The sequence below is a fragment of the Punctularia strigosozonata genome (genome assembly GCF_000264995.1).
Source record: "Punctularia strigosozonata HHB-11173 SS5 unplaced genomic scaffold PUNSTscaffold_1, whole genome shotgun sequence".
In the NCBI taxonomy this organism is placed as follows: Eukaryota; Fungi; Basidiomycota; class Agaricomycetes; order Corticiales; family Punctulariaceae; genus Punctularia; species Punctularia strigosozonata.
Window position 1 is genome coordinate 3,943,584 of NW_006767433.1, and position 18,557 is coordinate 3,962,140.

An 18,557-nucleotide genomic window follows, 5' to 3' on the forward strand; every position below is an offset into this window, starting at 1 on the left:
CCCGCGTCTATAGATATTCAAAGAACTACTTGGCGGATGTAGTCGAGCCGATGTATCGAGCATTGACGGAGACGAAATGATACGCCACGACGGTGACCATGGCCAGCGTACCCAACGAGTTGGCCAGCGCGTACAAGGTATCATGGGTGATCATGCTATAGACATGGCTCATGAAAACGTGCCAGGGTGAGGGAAAGGCATACGCACGTCGACGACGAAGGGAAAGCAGAACGTGGCATTCCAAACGGGTCAGTGGCGCTGAACTCTGCTGAACTCGCACGAGGATAACTCGGCCAAGTCCGATCGCCCGCCTCTTCCCGACTCGTACTCAACCTTCTTCACTCTCCCTGGCGTAGCTGCTGCACCTCCGCACGAATCCGCGAATATGAGGCCCACCTTTGTTGCTCGCAGTGATATGCCTGGTCGTGCGTCCCATTCACTTAGTTCTCGCTGAATACTCTCTGATTCCTAGTTGCAGCCCCCAACTACGTGAGTCCATTCCCATTCGAGAATCCCCAAGAACGTACCTGAGCATGTAACTCAGAACCTGTGGTGGGGCGACAAGACTGGCGGTCAGCGTCAGAAGGGCATCGTCCAGTACTGTGCGTAGGCCTCTGGGATTCGCCCGGGCATCATTGACTCAGAGTATAGCCGTGTCTCCGTTCCGCCTGCGGGCGTTCAAGCATCTGCTTAGTGGCTACCTTTTCAATGGCTACCGTCGCATTGCGGCGCAGGCGCCTTACTTCGTCATTCCTTTCGCTGCCGGTTAGTGGTTGGATCTGCCCTCCGCGTCACGACTTCCTTGTTAGCTTTTGCTAATTGCGACGTGATCAGGCTATGGTATCTATGCCTGGGCAAGGAAGTACGACGAATGGCAGCGCAGCAAGGATGGCCATATTCATGCAATGGAACATGGAGAGGGCGGCCATTAAGTATACACATCCATTAGACCACGCGCTTGCGGTATACAGACATCAGCTACCGCTCCCTGCTCATGTTACTTGCATCTCGCAATGGAATCATCACGTTACTCCTCAACGCTATTCAGGCCCAAGTTGTATTCAGCCGTGCATACACTTAGAGCAACATTCATTATTCGTTGATCTGTTACACAGTCCGGTCGGAAACTCCCAATATTTAGGTCCGATGAGAGGCTTTAATTGCTTCAGTAGCCGTTGGCTCACGCCGGTGGAGTGGCGAAACTGTGGATCACAGACTAGAAGATGCTGGGATCGGGGCCGTCGCGACCGCACCTTCCCCCGTTAGTGGAGGTTTTGGCATCGTCTTTGCAGCCGCAACCGCGTGAGCCTGCAAACTGCCGAATATCATTAGCATTGAACTGAGATCGTATCCTGGATACACACTTCGCGAGCGCAGCAGCGTCTTCCGGCGGCGCCCCTCCAGTACCGACAAGTGTCTTGTGCCCGAAACTTGGAACACCCGCGCTCGTGACGACGTATAGGTAAGCCGGGCCTGGAGGATAAATCATAGGCGTCGGGGGACCCGTGACAATGAGCGTCTTCTTGTCCGCAGATAGGAACGATCTCAGCTGAACGAGACGTTGATCCATATGGACGCCGTGTGTCGAAAATCCGAGGTCGATGAGCGAAACTGAGTTTCGATCGGATGTAAGGAACTGGCACGGCAGGCTCCATAGTACGAGAACATACCAGTTACCGCAGTGACACCAGCCGGGAGAGTGACGGAAAGGCTGAAATTCTTGTTGTAAGGGATAGTGGCCGGGAGTCCTGTGGGCCGTCGAATAGATTAGGTGCGCTATATTGAAGTATCACTTTGCACATACCGGTGTACGAGGGCTGTGGTTGCGAGAGGTATGCAGGCGACAACCACTCTACACGGTACTCTGTGGCATACTTTACCGTCGAAACGTCGCCATTAGGGTTCGAGCCTGCAAGCATGATGCGCCCGTCCGGACTGGATGATGTGCTTCGTATCAGGAGGGAAAGAACGTGATGACGACAACGTACACTAAAGTCGCCACACTGTGGTACATTCTTGCTATGTTGGATGTAGGTAAACCGGCGGAAGAGAAACGCGAACCGGCAGGCGCAGAAGGGTCATATATGACGGGTGTGAATGCCGGCTTGTCACAAAGTATGACTTAGGGTTGTACTGGTCATGTGTTGAATTTGCTCACATTGTCTGCGTTAGATGCACCGATTTGATCGGCAACCTACGACAGGGAGACCGATTAGTATACGCATTGTGTAAGCAGTGACCGAGTTACATTTCCATATCCAGCAGCCCCGGTTTGGGCGCCGTTGACGAGCAAGACGCGCATGTCCGGCAATAGTATCGGGTCCACCATGATTCGCATGGTGGGCATAGATTCAACCTGCCAGCCGGCGGCGATCCCGGAGGTGGTGAGTTGCATGCGCACACATTGCTTGGATGTCGGGCTTTGAGAGGAGAATGATGTTGGTGCATTCTGGTCATTGAGCGTCGATCCTCCACAAATCACGACCTCGGGAGTATAGTTGTTTGCGGGGGTTAGCGGGAGAAGGAAACCGGCGGCAGAGAACGGCGAGCTAAATAGAAGGTGTCACTGGATGATCATCAATTATAGATGAACGATACGGACGTAACACGGACCCCGTTAGGAAGGTTAGGCAAGCGGTTTTCCGTGTTTGTGCGCCAGTTGAATATCATGGCCTGCGTGTTGGCCGCAATAAAAAGTGTACCATCTGGCAGAACAAATATAATCGGGAAGTGATTCCCATTGAGCGTGTCCTTCAGAAACTGGAACGAAATTCAACCAGGCATCACTATAACGGGAGCCCTAGGCAAACCTGGCTGGGAATCTGAACTCCGTTGAAACCGTTGATGTTCTTCGGTGGGAAGAATTCGTAGCTTGGGTTATTCATGCCCGCATTGTTGATAAACCTTATATCTGTTGTTAATTTACGTCTTCTCGTCGTCGACCTCGTTTCGATACTCACCCACCACCAAGCGATCCGCCAAAGATAAACACCGATCCATCGTCAAGACGGCTAGCGCTGGGATACCACCGATTGGACGTGAGATGGATCGAGGGCGTCTCGATGATGTCACATTGGTCATCGGTGCAGGCATTGAACATCCTTATGGCCTGTAGCCCATTCTGGTCGGCTGTGGATGTTTTGTTGGGGTGAAATTTCATTAGAGCAACAATATGACTCACGAGCTTCGTTGGTAAACTCGGCAGGGTTGCCTCCTGTGCTCAGCTTCTTGACAGTCAGTTTCCTTCCAAAATCCACTCCAGAAGCTGACTCACCAATGTTCCATTGCTTAGGTGTGCCCCAGCCGCGCACCTGCTATTCGTCAGCAGAGGTACGCGTGGTAGGCAGCTCGCAATTCTCAATTACCAACTGTCGCTCAGAGGGTGGAGAGGACGGATAGCATCGGTTGTAAGATCGTACTCGACGCTCCAAGCAAGGTGGCCATTCCCATCTGAAAGAGGATTGTGTTCGACCTTAATGGGTTGTAGTATCAGGCACTACGGCAGACCCCGGAACGGCACCGTTATACCTTATCATATATGATAGCCTTAGTCTCGGAGACCACAGCAAGTTGCTGTCCGGCCACGCCTGTCGTCCTGAGTCGACAACGCATCAGGTTCGTAATCCAAACACGAAGTACCGTTTCCATACCCATGTTGGGAGAGAGACCAAGTACCAGACACAAACGCACGGGCCGCATGCTGATGTGGGGTCGACTTCGCAGCTGCAATGAGCAGGGATCCGGGGAAATATACGAACTGCAGGAGGGATCGCATATTGTGCGTTGATCTAATGGATAGCAAGTCTCAAGCTGCATCTTTTATAACGTGGTTGACGAGGATGCAGGTCCGGAGAAGATCGTGTCAGATGTGTACGGATGGGTTCAATTGCGAACATTACGTGCCGCATGGTCGTGTCCCTCCTCGCTACCTCCACAAGCTGCATAAGTCGCGCGCGGCGAGGCTGTCTTCCATACTGTTCCCTCGTTAGCACGTATCACGGAGGCGATAACATAGATGTTCTCAGCTTGTTGTTATAGATGATGGAACTCATCCACCATATGGGGTAGGATGGTTTGTTAGATCGCCGGCAGCGTAACGAGCAGCTCGGGCAGTAGGAGAACCATCAGGGAGTTGGACATCTTTCCAGATGCAGTGGCGTCCGTAGTAACGTGCGGAACCACTGCCAACCAGGGAAATGTTGTGCACGTAACGCCCCACTACGGCCGGAAGGTGGCCGCCATGTCCGAGTATGGTAGTCGCTTTGCATTACCGCGTTAGGTGCGAGATCCGTTGTGCAACCTGAAGCAAGGCGACGCGGCATAGACAACACTGGCTGCCCGTGAGGCGTGCCGAAATGCATGGGTATGAATCAGGATCCTAGCGCCGTATCACGAGCAATGCAGTGAGAAAGAATGACAAGGAGCCAACGGATGCGCTGAACGATGTACGGCTTCACTCTCAAGACGCAGGTTTGGGAGTTGGCCCCTTTTCGGCAAAACGATCGAATAAGTCTGATCATTGAATGCTGATGACCATTCGCATTGTAGACAGTACTCTATCTCTACATATACATATTAGACCGATGACATCTGAGGAGGTACGAAACGGCTTAGACGCGCCTGTGGACGTCTTCGACGTGATGCATCATCGTGCTGAGAATAACAAATGGCCCCGTCGATGCTTCGCACGAGGGATTTGAATCGCGCATCCTGGACGTAGGACGCTGTATAGTGTCAATGCATTCAGTACGACAGTTCCCGTGGAAAGCGGACAGATGTACGTATACACGACCATCTACGGGCGCATCGAGACGTCATTGGTTCATTCGCATCTCTGGAGTCACCAACAATCTTGGGCGCTTGATGCTTGGAGACCCAGCTATTATTGCATGCAACACCTCCGACCTGTCCTGTAAAGAAAAAATGTTGTCACTGACGGTAATATCGTATGGCTGGAGGTGCCTGACAACATAGAGTTGAGGGTATTGATATGGATGATGTCAACGTTGGACGTATGCGCAGAGAAACCGCCCGCAGCTATCGCCGTGCCACAGGATTGCGAAAGTCATAAGACCAAAAGGGAACGGACCGAACGGTACAATACTTGCACGACAGCTTCCATATTTCACGTTTCCCGGACGTCGATCATTGCCTGACATGCTGGGAGAACTCGCGAGCAAACTTTCCGGCCGGAGACAGACGCTGGTCCTCGGAGAACCTCGAGTGAAGTCGACATTGACATGACTCGAGCACAGGCACAACCAGCGGAAACAGCGTCATTCCGTGCGCACTCCGTCGGGTTACTGGCGACGATGTGAGGCATACGTAGTCATGCGGCGTGTTCTCACGGTGACCCATTGTACAAGAGGCTGTGGATCTCACCTTCCGGTCTACATCCGCATATATGGCTGGGTTTCAACCAACGCACAATCCAAATCTGCTTCATCGGGCTTTAGCTTCACTAGATTACCCGTGCTCGACTGGTCTGTGAATTCAGGGACACCGACAACTACGAAATCCGCCAAAGTATGAAGACCACAGACCCGCGAATCATACATTGCTCCTTGGCTGCCGGTCCGCGGTCACGATATATGAGAGCACAGATGGGCCAAACTATTGTGGAAAAGGGTGCAAAGATCCGGCGCGTCTGTGCCTGGAACAATTGCTTGTAGGTGCACCGCGCTAGTGAAAGTGACGTTCATCAGACTCCCTCCCAATCCTCGTTTCTAGTAGTATACAGCGCGACAGTCGAATGAGCCAATCCTCCGAGTCTCAATATCAAGTCCGATTAATCGTTGGTTTCTCCTCAGACCAGTGCTGCACTTGCTCGGATATGTCGGAGCTGCTATCCTGGTCGACAGCTTACTATTCTTGCTGATCATTCCTGTCAAAGCCATGTCTTCCAGTGCACCAACTTTCGAAGACGCCTACAAGTATCACAGTCCGATCAGCCATATTTCCGTTGACTGGCAACAAACCCCGGTCGTTATTCGGGTAGTCAACTTTCCGTGGATTATCCTGCCTTTCTTTATCGGAGCGACCTCGGTTATGTCTGGCTGGCACAAGACTAGTTCGGGACCTAGCGTTCTTGAGCACGAATAGGCGCGAATATGATCCGTCATAGGGATTGAGCCCGGTCCACCCCCTTTTTCGTCATGGTATTTCCTGAACAAGATCTCCAGCGGGAGAATTAGCCTCCATTGTTGTCTAGATAAGATCGAAGCGGTCGTCACAAGTCACCGTATGCGTCTTCTGCCCTGTTAGTTCATTAGCGGATGGCAACCTCCGGCCAAGATGCTTCCTCCGGAGGTATGTCCTAGGAATTCGGGACCGCGGCACGCACGAAAATGGCTACCTGACGCTTCACACATGACGACTTACGCCATCTCAGTTGTCAGTCATGCTAAATGGTACGTTGTCTGAAATAGCTACCACACCATGGCTGACTTGACAGGTATATAAGACCAAGCTTGCGCGGTGTTGGACCACGGACAAACCGTCGTTCAGCACGCACTTGTGGTGATTGAAGATGAAGGCCTTTGCTCTTAGCGCACCCTTTGTTCTGGCCTCTTTGGCTAGTGCTCACTGTGCGCCCTGTGCTTCAGCGTGGGGCTATAACTAACTGTCGCTGTCCTTAAGATACTTTCCCGGATTTCATTAACTCCGGGGCCGTGGCAGCAGACTGGCAGTTTGTTCGCGAGACTGCAAATCACTACAGCAATGGACCAGTGAGCATGTCCCTCTTAATGAGATCGCACTAAATACCCAGTTGACGCTTTACCGTAGGTGACTGACGTTACGAGCGACGCCATTCGTTGCTACGAACTCGATAATACTGTCGCAGGCAACACGCAGACTGTCACTGTCTCCGCAGGCGATACCGTTGGCTTCAAAGCCAATGGTGCGATTTATCACCCGGGGGTAAATGCCTCCTTTTGTGGCCCAATGCCTCGCCTATTGACCACGACATGGGCAGTACCTGTCAGCGTATATGACGCCTGCATCTCCCGCTGCGAACTCAAACGAGGCCGGCCTCGGCCAGACCTGGTTCAAGATCTGGGAGGATCCGCCTGTGTTCACGCCGGGAGAAGGCCTTGTCTTCCCTTCGCAGAGTACGCGGCTGCTTAACTTTTGGGGAAAACATGCCCTAAGTGCTCCGCGCGAAATAGGTATCCAGGAGTTCACAGTCACAATCCCCAAGAGTCTCCCAAGCGGACAGTACTTGATTCGCGGTGAACAGATTGCCCTTCATGGTAAGCTCCGTGCGCTGAACGACTCCTACTTACGGAAACTGATTCTATCTTGATAGTCGCCGAGTCGTACGGAGGTGCCCAATTTTACATTGGTTGCGCACAAGTCAACGTGGTCAACGGGGGCAACGGCACTCCAGGGCCTACGGTCTCGTTCCCTGGGGCTTACACTGGATATGAGCCTGGAATCCTCATCGTGAGTGTCTTTGATAGCATTCCTGTGGAACGAATTAACTCCTACCCACAGAACATTTACAATCTTCCGAGCAACTATACAGGATACACCTCCCCTGGTCCCGCAGTTTGGAACCAGTGATCCTATATTATGGTCGGACAGTTGGAGTGCGCTTTGTGCTTGGCTGCTTGTTATATGTAATGGTCGACATGCGGATTTGTTGACTGAACTTGTCGCGCGTACATTACCTGAGCTTCGCTCACAGCCCGTAATTAGTAAGCATCGCTAACCGTGGCTGTGTTTGTAGGTTCAATCCCCGATTTAGTTCTCCGACTTGAAAACAAAACGACGAACGTGCACGGTAAACGGCAGACATACATCGTAGATTCTACGCAAACTTTACTGAGTATGTACATGATTTGTTGTGCTACGGCGGTGCAAGCGAAGGTGGGTCGGCGGGACCCCCCCCCTTTCCTCTAGTGAAATAAGTACATCCAAAATCAGACTAAATGCGACTGGCCACCGAGTATCAGACCGGTTCTGCATGTCCAGGCTCCAGGACACCTTCACTAGACAGTGCATATAATATAACGACCGTTGTATGCATCGATCGCGCACTCACAGGACACCAGAGGTGACGGAATACGAGGTACTGTACTTTTACGACCGTAAGTTCGTCCCGCGTCCCCGGGGCACCCGAACCGAATTTATTGTCCCCTGTCCCCTGGCACTCCGAACCTCCGGGACATATTATATCTGACCGTGAGAGTCTTAAATCTGACCGTGTGATCAAGAAATCTGACCTCGTAAGCACGTGTCCCCCGGGCAGGCTGCGCGCGAACTTCCCACGGCCCCGAACTTGGGGTGTCCCCTGTTCCCCTCCGACCTTGGCCGATACGGTCGTAAAAGTACAGGTATATCGGTCCGTGGGAAAAATATCATCAGCGAGCAACTCTTCCTCCTAAAAGTCCTGACACCACCTCTACATAGCAGAGCGCTGTAGCATGCCTTCAGGGATCATCACCGTCGTTGCAACTCCAGCTGCGGCTCATATTGCTTCTGTGCTCAGTATGATAGCATGCTGATCTGTTAGTAACGACAATGAAACGAGCAATCGTCCGGACACTACAAACGGCTGGATGTCGGTCTCGTTGTTTCCGTGGTTGATCCTGTAAATCCGTCCGGAAATATTTCGGTATCGCTGACTTGGCACGAGATCAATGCATTGCCGGAGGCACAAACGCTTCGCTACTTCATGACTGTAGCCGCAAGTAGGTATCGTGTTGAGCCGGACAAGCTGCAGGTCGCTCTACTAAAACATCTGTATGCAGAACGTCAACAAGAACGCGTTGGTCCCGGGGTAATGGATTATGTTTTTCCACTGCTAGTTCTTCCGCATGTTCGGATCGCCACTTACCACAACTTCAAGTTGCCGTTTCCCGATATGCCGTGCTTCCTTCCTTCCTAACTGTAATCAGCAACCGTGATGACGCGTATCTGAGGCCACATTGTTACTTTAGCGTGCTTCTCTTCCTCCGATTTACGAAGAGGTGTAGACTATAAATGTGGATGCAACATTGATAATTCGGCAGCTCATCCTAAATTCAGGACGCTCTCAGCTAGCATGAAGGCATTTACTATCGCCATCCCTATTGCTACGGCTGCGTCCTTGGTCTCGGCACACTGTAAGTATCAGTGGGTTGAAGACAAGCCAGGCTGACGATGTCGATCCAGACACGTTCCCGGACTTGATAATCTCTGGCTCTGTCTCAAGCGACTGGGAATATGTTCGTGAAACGGCGAACCATTACAGCCAAGGCCCGGTTCGCTGTTCTTTTCTGCTTCGAAAATGCATTTATTGAGCTTTATCAATTTCCCTGAAGGTGACCGACGTCACTAGTGAAGCCCTTCGCTGCTACGAGCTCGATGACACAGTTGCAGACAACACGCAGACCGCGACCGTCTCTGCGGGATCGACCGTTGGTTTCCAAGCGGACCAGGCGATATACCACCCCGGCGTAAGCTCCCAGTCCGCTAATGCATACGCGCGGCTAAATGAAGGTTTCGAAGTATTTCTCCGTTTACATGAGCCCTGCATCGCCATCTGCCAACTCCACCGCTGCTGGCACCGGAGCTACCTGGTTTAAGATTTGGGAAGATGCGCCGGTCTACGAATCAGGAACGGGGCTCGTTTTCCCCTCCCAGAGTATGCTTCCGTTGCATTAGTGTTCAGTGTTCAGTGATTGATCACGTTTCATAGCTGAGATTTCCTTCACTTTTACAATTCCGAAGAGCCTCCCCAGCGGCCAATATCTCATTCGCGGCGAACAAATCGCATTGCATTGTAAGTCTCGACGTCAAAACTGTCGATTTTTGTGACATTGAGCCTTTGAACCCGCCTAGCCGCAAGCAGCTTTGGAGGCGCTCAGTTCTATATCGGCTGCGCCCAAGTCAACGTCGTCAATGGCGGCAACGGCACGCCGAGCCCAACGGTCTCCATTCCCGGTGTTTACACGGGCAACGAGCCTGGTATCCTCATTGTGAGTAGTGTGCCTTCTCCCTTCATAAAATACGCGAGCTGATAATGGCCCGCACAGAATATTTATAATCTTCCCTCCGACTACACTTATGTTTCGCCTGGACCGGCTGTATGGAACCAGTGATGGAACAGGAAACTGAGAAGGACTGGGTTTTGTGCGTTGGGTATCAACGTTCGCGCATCCCGATCCTCCATCGTTGCTGATCCCACGAGCCGCACTGTTCACTTCTTCCACGTGTGCCCAAACCGCTCTGTTATCATGATGCCTAGTTTCTCGAGGAGCTATTGAGTCTTTGCCTTGATGAGTCCCGCCATAATGTCGAAGCTGTTCCCATCAGGTTGCAGATCGATGAAACCTTCGTTGCCGCCGGACCATCCCGTTCTCTCAGGGATCGTCCGCAACCGACCATCTTCAGCCAAACCGACTATGCGGACTTTGCGCGATGGCGTGACCGTGGTCAACTCTACCAGTTGGTCTCTGCAAGCAAAGGCACTTGAGTCTCGGGTTTGGTCATGAAAAACGACACTTACGAGTGAAGCCAGCGATCCAGATACAAGTCGATGAATGAGTCGAAAGAACCGCGATCGTTGACAAATTGGCACCACATGGCCTCAAACTTGGCGAGGATAACCGCGAGACTGCGCTCCATCGTCAGGTGTTCGCTAATCACGGCATCCGGTGGTAATAACTGCGCCAAAGACATGATCGGCGGCGAATTAAGTATGTTCGTCCCGCTTCCTGCCAGGAGTTGGTCCATTCAGTGTATCTGATTCGACCGTGCAGATGTAGGGCGGCTTACCTATGACAATTTCAACCTTGTCTCCGGTAAGACACGTATTAATTAATATTCCCCCAAGTTTCTTGCGGTCTTGATCTCGAGGACCAACGACCGCGTAAATGTCGTTCGGCCATTTGAGCCGAATCTTTTCCCCCCATGCTTGGCCGTTGGCCGATGACATCTCTCGGCATGCCTCAACGATTGCCAGACCAAACAGGTACTGCACAAAGACTAGTTTTTGGGGTGGGAGCCTAGAAAGCGAGACACGAAGAAGCAAAGAAAACTGCAGACATCCTGCGGGAGATAGCCAAGTGTTTGATCCGCGACCTCGTCCGACGAGCTGGTGCGACGCGATCGAGAGTAACGGCGACGGAAGCGAGTTCAGCATGGCTGGGTTCCTTCATATTCCACCCAAGTCAGCGTGGCGACTAAACAAAGCATAATGACTCACCTATCAATCATCGTCTGCGTACTAGTTACGACTTCGCCATAGATCAGGGCTTCCCCGTGTCCCCATTCGTCGACTGGTTCCGGGACCGTGAATTTCGACCGGTACTCTTTCAAACATCGGAAGAAGTCCGTGCAGCCGAACAGCGGCGTCGCACTGGACGGGGGGATAGACCCGTGAGGCTCAATAACTATGTGTTTTGGCTGCCAGGTGTCAGGATCGGGAAATTGGTATAATCCACCGGTTCTACCAAGGTCTAGCAGTCGGTCGCGTTCGGTTGAGGGCCAAAAGTGGAATGTGTCGTTTGAGTCCTTCAATATCACTGGCGCGGAGTCTCCTTCGTGGCGGATTTTGAGAGCCTCAAAGACAGAATGAACGATGTGAGGCTTCCAGGGAGCGCACATGAGCAGCTGCGGCAGCGGATGATGGACAGCGCTGGTTGCATCTGGGTGGTGCTGTGGAAGACGCAGGCCTAGGCCGATGAGAGTTGCGCGAAGAATGGATAACTTCTGTTCGTCCGACCTTCTCTCTTCATCGGATGCCTGATCCAGGCTCAATGACCAGATGGCGGCTTTGCCGTTCTCCACCTCGAGATCTACAGCGATCGCTGCTCCGCTGTCCCCGCCACTCAATCGAGCCATGACTTCTTGATTTTCCGCACCGTCTATGATCCCTGAGTTTGCAACCAGTAAGCCGTCCAAAGACTGTCGCGGAACACCGTCACGAGATAGAACATCCACGGATAGAACACGGAGGGAATCCGGCTGCAATGAATCGAAGGTCAAGATATAATCTGATAGCCTGATCGATCCTGGTGGTCCAAGATAAAGTATGCTCCCTCGCCGTTGGAGGCTTGCGCCGATTGCAAGAAGCCTACCCCCAGATTTGACGTACTGCGAGATCAATGAAGTAGTTTCAGGCCGGGATGAGGTTGGAAGGACCAGCAATGCGCATGAAGCGGCCCACGGCTGGGTCGCTAGCGACTGAGCTGATATGTTCTGAACGGCGTAATTGGGAGCCAGTATGTTCTTCAATGTAGACCGAATCCAATTGACGGACGCAGGGAGCACATTCGGTCCTGAATAGACAAGAACATTCATGTTGAATGTCCTAGATATGCTTCGGGTGACTCTACAAGGTGGTAGTAGTAGGAGATTACGAGCACATGAGCAAGAACGGCCCACATACCTCAAATTTTTACGGCTTCAGTAGGCTCGTGGCCCATACAGCAAGCAATCCACCCGGGACGCTCTATGTGACACATACAAGTCTGGTAACGAATGTGCCCGTAAGGTCAAGGCGAAGCCGGACGCGGGATGTTTCTGCCCGGATCGTGGGAAGGCTAGATCACATAGTATACCAGGGTACAGTATACTTACCGTTGCGGTCGCTCCAACTCCGACGTTTGCAACTTGCTGAGCCCCTTCGTCGTGTCAGTGACTGCATGTACTCAGATCTAGGCTGAAAGAACTTCAACGACTGGCCTCGAACAGCCCGTCGACCTTGTCTACTCACCGGGCCATACGCTGTACGGGGGCACAGACCCAATCTCGGGGACTCCGTTCAACGATCCCTCTGCTCCGTCGGACCACCTGTGCATCGGTCATACGCGATGAGTTCAACCAAGAAGATCAGTCGCAAGTTGAGCGCTGTCGAGCAAAAGCTTCATCAAGCATCGCTCGCAGCACCAAACAAAGTGCGCTCCGTGTTTCAAAATTTCAGCCGTGTACTGAGGGCTGCGTCTACGAGCAGACGATCACCCCTGAAGATCTCACAAAGCTTGCAGGAGATGCTAGTACTGGAACGGCGGCGATCAACTTTCTCTTGAGTGTGGTGAGTCAATCATCGACCGCATAGCACGTTTCCTGAATCTGTGCGATTAGGGCATGCTGAAAGCCCAGAATGACTCAAGAGGAAGGCTGTCTTTCCGTGCAGTAGCCAAGGGGGAAATGGAACAGTGCGTGCCTATCCTCGTGCCTGTTGCTCACCGCTTATTTTGTGTCAGGAAGAAGGATATGTCTGGCGAGGAAAGTATGGTTTTGAGCCATATTCAGGCTGCAGGAAACGAAGGTACGTCGTTTCATTTTCCCGTGTACGTTTGTAACACCGGCACAAGGCATATGGACCAAGCATATCAAAGCGAAGACAGAGCTTCATCAAACTGTCATAGACCGCTGCCTCAAGTCGCTAACGCAGAAGCAGCTCATCAAATCCATCAAATCCGTAAAGGTGCGTGGTTGTCGCAATACCTGTTAGTCGCCGAGACATAAACTGAGGCATCCATAGCACCCAACACGCAAGCTTTACATGCTTTATCACCTCGAACCTTCCGTTGAGCTCACCGGTGGGCCGTGGTACACTGACAATGAACTCGACACCGAGTTTATCAAGCTGCTCTCCTCCGCTTGCCTGAGATTCATCAAGGATAGGGTGGGTCAGAACGTATTCCCTGATATGTTGCTGCTCATTGCTTCCACCAGAGCTTCCCGAAGACGAAACATTCCTCGGAGCCACCTCATTCGCAGCCAATATACCCGATCGGAGGCGCGCCCTCGTATCCGTCGACTCAACAGGTATTTACAGGATATGACTTCATAGACTCGTCAAATGCTTATGCCCTATCCTAGGTTGTCAGTTTCTTGAGCAAGAGCAAGATTACGGAAACGCAACTGACGTTTGAGCACGTTGAGATGCTTTTGAACGTTCTCATCCTCGATGGCGAAATAGAAAAGGTGGAGCTTCAAATTATCATCCAGTTCATTGATCCTGGACTCACGCATTCATGTAGATTCCAGCTTTCGGGGCAGCAATGTGGGAGGCGAATTCCGGAGTCAATGATAACGACAGTGATGATGAAGAGCGCTCCAAGAAAAAAAAGAAGCGCAAGAGCCGTGATGACGATGATGTAAGGCGAAAAAGGCTCAGACGCGCTGAGACGTCGGACTCCGAGTCAGGCGGCGATGATTCGCAATCAGACTCGGAAAACGAACGACCCAGGTCCAAATCAAGATCGAGGTCCAAACTGAAGAGCAAATCTTCGAGAAAACGCAAACAGGAATCAAGCGAGAGTGAGAGCGAAACGGACAGTGACGAAAGGCGAAGGAAGCGGAAAAGCAAAAAACGAAGGGTTCAGGAGGGCGACAGTGATGCATCCAGTGACGAGGATAGCACCGATGGCGATCGGAGGAAGAAGAGCAAGTCAAAATCTCGGCATCGCGATAAAAGCCAACGTCGAGGTATGGGCAGCTCCGAGGATGAATCTGATAGTGACACCGATATCGATCGGCGCTCGAAGTCTGGCTCCAAGGCCAGGTCGAAATCCAAGTCCCACAAGCGCTCACGATCGACCAGCCCCGAAAGAGGAGGTTCAACGTACCCCGGTTTCGATCACGATGCCTTCGGCGCAGCATATGTGTATCGGGCAATACGCTCGGAGCGTCTCTCTTTGTTTGCCACTGGACTCGACCAAACACCGTGTGGGCGGTGCCCTGTTTTCGATTTCTGCAAGGAGGGTGGACCTGTCAATCCCAGTGGATGCGTCTATTACGGGGAGTGGCTGAGTAGAGCTACTGTCGCTGCTGATTAGGGACACTGGAATTTATAATGGAATATAGTCATCTGCCGCACATTCCGCGCAATAGCACGGAGATGACATCTACTGTTACATGCCAGCAACACGACGGAGACCGTTGACTAAACGAGTCGAATACAAAATACAAGAACACACCGGAGCGAAGACGAGTATACTGCCTACACCAAACGCGATGAGCAGCTGCAGTATAGGGCCACGTATCCTGGCCCTCGCTCCCGTACAACTACACCCCGAACTGTCAACAACATCGTGCGGCATCGCAAGACCTTGCTGACAATTCAGTATTATACAAAGAAGTGACCCTGCTCAGAAGATAACTGCTCGGAAGATGCCAAAGCCAGGTGGCGGCACCTTCAAAGGTAAAACATGGTCGTCTGCATGTTCTTGCCTGGTCCATTGTGCCACAGAGCAGTTGCCTCGCGCATAACGATGTCCTCGGTGCTCGTGTTGCTTGTCGTCGTCGATACGCCGCTCGATATTCCTTGCAGAAGCTTATGGATATAGCATCGGCCCCTTTCGCAAGCGAGATCCGCATAATAAGCAGGAGACACCAAGCTCACAGCCTGGACAACAAGTCATGAGTAATGTAGTCAACCACGGTGATACGCGGGGACTCGCCTTGGTAGCTCTCGCGAACATATACGACACATCGTTCGTGAGACCTTGTAGTTCATCTGACTTGAACCCGATCTCATTGACAACGACATAGTAATGCGTGGGCCGCGTTGTACCCTGGAGTCCACCATGTGCTTGGAGGAAGAAGTCGAATTCGTAAATGGCGGTTACACCTCGATCGACGACAGTTCCAGGGCGGGGATTGCCATCTTTATCGGCATCCGCTGCTGTGGTGGGGTAGAAGCTAACGGGGCGGAAGTCAGGTGTCAAATTAAACCACCTCTTGAAGGATACGGACGGCGTACCGGGTGTGGTGCCGCTTTCCGCAGATGACGACAGATAGCTTTGGCTTGTACGGTGTCTGTGGTGTCGAGAATGTCTGAAACGCAACCCGGACCTGGGGAACCTCTTCCAGAACCACCTGCATAAATTGTCCCTGAAATATGCCAAATTCAACCAAAGCTACTTAACGTGAAATAAGAAGCTCACCTCGCTAACACCATCGCGATAGACCAGAATGCGAGTCGGAAGCCTACCACTCTTAGCCTTGAAAGTGTTTAGTCTCTCTACCATCATAGCACTCAAGTCGGATATCATCTACGCAGCAGGTCAGGAACGATAGTTATGCAGATCGAAGACATCCTGGGTACCTCTTTCTTGCTTTCTTGAATTCTCAAGCTTCCAGGGTACTGCCCAAATTTATCGTCGATGCTTGCAACCACCGCGGCGACGGATGGGGTCCCCTTGACGGTTCCAAACCCTGGGTGGGTGACATCCATCCCCACGAGCATAGTAGGCTCCTTCTTTAGCCATGCCATGCTGCCCTGGTCCAGCATATGGTTCACCCCACCTAATTTCATGTTGACTTTGAGTGCCACGTTAGCGAAATATTGCAGCTACGACGGGATGGTGTCAAAATCATTGCTCCTAAAAAGTGAACCGATGGCCTGACCTGGCCCTTCTCCTTTCGGAACTTGCTAGAGATGACGCAGACTGTGGGTAAGTCTAGGTACGAATCGCATAAGTGCTTGAGACCGGAGTAGACGTGCTTGTCGCTGTTGGACAAAATAACGAAGAGAAATTTTGGTTTAGATGGGGTACTCTTGATCGCATCACGGATCGCCCTGATTGCGGCGTCACGAGTGGGATCCCCCTGTTCTTTGCGAGGAAGATGTGCAACTACAACGGGCGGTGGACTATTAGGCACGTTCATGCCGCTCGTTCGACACATGTCGGCAAAACCTTTGAGGGTAGGCGTCAACAAGGGATCTGTAGGTCCTTCGAACTCGTCCCTGGGGTTGCCGTCTTTGATCAAGAGGACCGCCCACTTCTCCAAGCGAGCGCCGACAGCGAATTTTACGTTGCGCAGGTTCCAGCTGGCGCGTTCGTCCACGGCGGGCGAGCCCTGGCCGTAAGTGATTCTCGGCGCTGACAGGATGCGACCCGGCACCACCGCCATTTGGGGGCCGACGGAGACACCGAACGTGGGCAACGGCGCCGCACGTTGGCGGAAGCCCAGTTCGTCGAGCCCAATGCCTGCGATGGCCTGCGCATTGACGTTAGGCGGCTTGCAAGCAGCAGTGATCATATTCGCTGTATGATCGTCTGTGAGTTTTCCCCGGAAAGGCTGGTTCTCCAAAATTTCGCATAATTCCGGAGGTAGCAGGTTTTGCTTCTGACCGCCTACATCGACGAGCGGCAGCTGCGTGGGGTACTTGAGCGTGATGCCATACTCTAGAAAACGATGGATTAGGTATGGAACGAAGGACGGTGATGGCTGAGCGCACTTCGCTGGAAATACTGTTCCACGGTGACACGACCGCCAAGATCAGCGCAGTCGAAGGCGTGCTGACGAGGGGTTTTGTTAACGATCGTTTTTACGGTTTTTCTGTACCCGAGATGCGTGGCCTTGACTCGAACCCCCTTCACGAACCCCTTCATGTTCGCGCCAAACGTAGAGTTGCCAAACGTGATCATCGAATCCGCCAGATTTCCCGGGATGTAGAATGCGGTGGTGCAAACGTTCACGTTAACCATGAGTTGCTTGTATGCGGGCCGGACAGACGAGTAGAATCCTCTCCATGCCTCCAAGCCGCCACCAAGGGAGACCGGGGGCGAACGTTCGGAGGGGAAGAAGAAGCGGTTACGGCCAACCATGACCCCACCGCCTACAGAGCGATTCGGGTGGGCGGCCAGAATCAAGTTGAGAGCTGCGATAATCGGTTGGAAATCATACTCGCGAGAGTGTGGTTCACCCGCCAGATGACTATAGCGAACGTGTCAGACAGCTATCGGAGCGACGACGACAGACTCTGCACCTGTTCAGACTTTCGGTTTCGAGTTCTTGTACATAAGTGATGGTGAGCGTGTAAACTTTGCCCCCGGGTTTGGGTCCATCCTCTTCCTCTTCGAAGAACGGTACTAGTTCTCACGGGTCAGTAACGACAAGAGACGCGCGCTTTGCACTACCCACTGTCAATAGTTAGAGGTTGAGGTAATTTCCTCGCTGCGATCAGTTTTTGACTGTGGTCATGAGCAACGTTGTTCTTCAATCCCTTTTGCGTCCAGTCAGGGCTGTCTTCAGCCAAGTGCCAGATGCGCCTCTTGACGCGCTTGATAGCTGTGCCGGCGGTAGGCGTGATAGACACGTCGTATTCGTAGAAGGGTCCTTTAGGTACTGTGACGGGAAAGAAATTAGTCCGCAGTGCGATGACCCTGCCCTTTGCTCCAAAGTCCGGTCGAGGAGGGAGTGTATTCGGCCTCTGGGTGATGGACAAGTTTCTGAACGATGCGACGAGTGCATCCTGCGCGTTGTCTTGCAGACGTGCATCCAGGCGGGCGGGTTCGTCAGGAAGATAGACACTGTGGACACCAACCGTGAGCCGGGGTTCGATGCATTCTGCGCTCGAACGAGTCACTCACCCGCCTTGCTCGCGTCCACCGAATCCACCTCTTCCCCGGAAACCACCCCTGTCCCCGCCACGGAAACCGCCTCTATCCCCACCGCGGAAGCCTCCTCTGTCCCCGCCGCCGCGAAACCCACCTCTATCGCCTCCGCGGAATGGGGATCCCGCTCGACCACGCGACCCATCGCCTCCAGCTCCACGCCCTGCATAGCGCATATGACACGTCAGGATCAAAGCGCTCGTTGCAGCAAAT

General features: G+C 52.5%; 7 protein-coding genes across 7 annotated transcripts; 4 read left to right on the plus strand and 3 right to left on the minus strand.

Annotated features, from left to right (window-relative positions):
- Positions 1–318: 318 nt before the first annotated feature.
- On the plus strand, positions 319–1,035 carry PUNSTDRAFT_80939 (uncharacterized protein). The gene is made up of 5 exons (XM_007379365.1): positions 319–425; positions 479–489; positions 545–602; positions 652–765; positions 835–1,035. Exons 1-5 carry the CDS (start codon positions 386–388, stop codon positions 930–932), a joined length of 321 nt encoding a protein of 106 aa, XP_007379427.1. The 5' UTR covers positions 319–385; the 3' UTR covers positions 933–1,035.
- Positions 1,036–1,066: 31 nt separating this feature from the next.
- Positions 1,067–3,838, minus strand: PUNSTDRAFT_117990 (uncharacterized protein). Its single transcript, XM_007379366.1, has 15 exons — positions 3,651–3,838; positions 3,529–3,595; positions 3,366–3,472; positions 3,275–3,311; positions 3,182–3,224; positions 2,961–3,129; positions 2,811–2,904; positions 2,603–2,760; positions 2,249–2,549; positions 2,159–2,194; positions 1,989–2,104; positions 1,805–1,935; positions 1,671–1,748; positions 1,365–1,611; positions 1,067–1,315 (listed from the first exon to the last, which is right to left on the minus strand). The coding sequence occupies exons 1-15, from the start codon at positions 3,773–3,775 to the stop codon at positions 1,210–1,212; spliced, it is 1,815 nt and encodes a 604-aa protein (XP_007379428.1). The 5' UTR covers positions 3,776–3,838; the 3' UTR covers positions 1,067–1,209.
- Positions 3,839–6,277: 2,439 nt separating this feature from the next.
- PUNSTDRAFT_80948 (uncharacterized protein) lies at positions 6,278–7,768 on the plus strand. The gene is made up of 8 exons (XM_007379367.1): positions 6,278–6,410; positions 6,464–6,587; positions 6,640–6,728; positions 6,787–6,921; positions 6,977–7,112; positions 7,170–7,253; positions 7,310–7,446; positions 7,498–7,768. The coding sequence occupies exons 2-8, from the start codon at positions 6,530–6,532 to the stop codon at positions 7,564–7,566; spliced, it is 708 nt and encodes a 235-aa protein (XP_007379429.1). The 5' UTR covers positions 6,278–6,410; positions 6,464–6,529; the 3' UTR covers positions 7,567–7,768.
- A 1,281-nt stretch (positions 7,769–9,049) lies between these two features.
- On the plus strand, positions 9,050–10,088 carry PUNSTDRAFT_130140 (uncharacterized protein; the record flags this gene model as incomplete). The annotated part of the gene is made up of 7 exons (XM_007379368.1): positions 9,050–9,110; positions 9,160–9,248; positions 9,309–9,443; positions 9,496–9,631; positions 9,686–9,769; positions 9,829–9,965; positions 10,023–10,088. 7 exons carry the CDS (start codon positions 9,050–9,052, stop codon positions 10,086–10,088), a joined length of 708 nt encoding a protein of 235 aa, XP_007379430.1.
- A 403-nt stretch (positions 10,089–10,491) lies between these two features.
- On the minus strand, positions 10,492–12,291 carry PUNSTDRAFT_59339 (class II aaRS and biotin synthetase; the record flags this gene model as incomplete). Its single annotated transcript, XM_007379369.1, has 3 exons — positions 10,492–10,703; positions 10,765–11,141; positions 11,195–12,291. 3 exons carry the CDS (start codon positions 12,289–12,291, stop codon positions 10,492–10,494), a joined length of 1,686 nt encoding a protein of 561 aa, XP_007379431.1.
- A 512-nt stretch (positions 12,292–12,803) lies between these two features.
- PUNSTDRAFT_59259 (RNA polymerase Rpc34) lies at positions 12,804–13,789 on the plus strand (the record flags this gene model as incomplete). The annotated part of the gene is made up of 6 exons (XM_007379370.1): positions 12,804–12,887; positions 12,944–13,024; positions 13,075–13,152; positions 13,201–13,261; positions 13,308–13,420; positions 13,478–13,789. The coding sequence occupies 6 exons, from the start codon at positions 12,804–12,806 to the stop codon at positions 13,787–13,789; spliced, it is 729 nt and encodes a 242-aa protein (XP_007379432.1).
- A 218-nt stretch (positions 13,790–14,007) lies between these two features.
- PUNSTDRAFT_96454 (argonaute-like protein) lies at positions 14,008–18,520 on the minus strand (the record flags this gene model as incomplete). The annotated part of the gene is made up of 10 exons (XM_007379371.1): positions 14,008–15,346; positions 15,402–15,642; positions 15,704–15,834; positions 15,888–15,995; positions 16,049–16,294; positions 16,351–17,132; positions 17,186–17,664; positions 17,717–17,819; positions 17,872–18,260; positions 18,321–18,520. The coding sequence occupies 10 exons, from the start codon at positions 18,518–18,520 to the stop codon at positions 15,137–15,139; spliced, it is 2,889 nt and encodes a 962-aa protein (XP_007379433.1). The 3' UTR covers positions 14,008–15,136.
- Between the last annotated feature and the right edge of the window lie 37 nt (positions 18,521–18,557).

What these genes read in the sequence shown, in the direction of transcription:
- PUNSTDRAFT_80939 (XM_007379365.1), top strand. Translation starts at nt 386, where the DNA reads ATGAGGCCCACCTTTGTTGCTCGCAGTGATATGCCTGGTC. An exon ending in GAAGGGCATCGTCCAGTACT is followed by an intron (nt 603 to 651) that starts GTGCGTAGGCCT and finishes CTCAGAGTATAG; the next exon opens with CCGTGTCTCCGTTCCGCCTG. An exon ending in CGTCATTCCTTTCGCTGCCG is followed by an intron (nt 766 to 834) that starts GTTAGTGGTTGG and finishes CGACGTGATCAG; the next exon opens with GCTATGGTATCTATGCCTGG.
- PUNSTDRAFT_117990 (XM_007379366.1), bottom strand. Translation starts at nt 3,775, where the DNA reads ATGCGATCCCTCCTGCAGTTCGTATATTTCCCCGGATCCCTGCTCATT. An exon ending in GGGCTGCTGGATATGGAAAT is followed by an intron (nt 2,195 to 2,248) that starts GTAACTCGGTCA and finishes TCCCTGTCGTAG; the next exon opens with GTTGCCGATCAAATCGGTGC. An exon ending in CACAGTGTGGCGACTTTAGT is followed by an intron (nt 1,936 to 1,988) that starts GTACGTTGTCGT and finishes CACATCATCCAG; the next exon opens with TCCGGACGGGCGCATCATGC.
- PUNSTDRAFT_80948 (XM_007379367.1), top strand. Translation starts at nt 6,530, where the DNA reads ATGAAGGCCTTTGCTCTTAGCGCACCCTTTGTTCTGGCCTCTTTGGCT. An exon ending in CCTTGTCTTCCCTTCGCAGA is followed by an intron (nt 7,113 to 7,169) that starts GTACGCGGCTGC and finishes CGCGCGAAATAG; the next exon opens with GTATCCAGGAGTTCACAGTC. An exon ending in ATGAGCCTGGAATCCTCATC is followed by an intron (nt 7,447 to 7,497) that starts GTGAGTGTCTTT and finishes TCCTACCCACAG; the next exon opens with AACATTTACAATCTTCCGAG.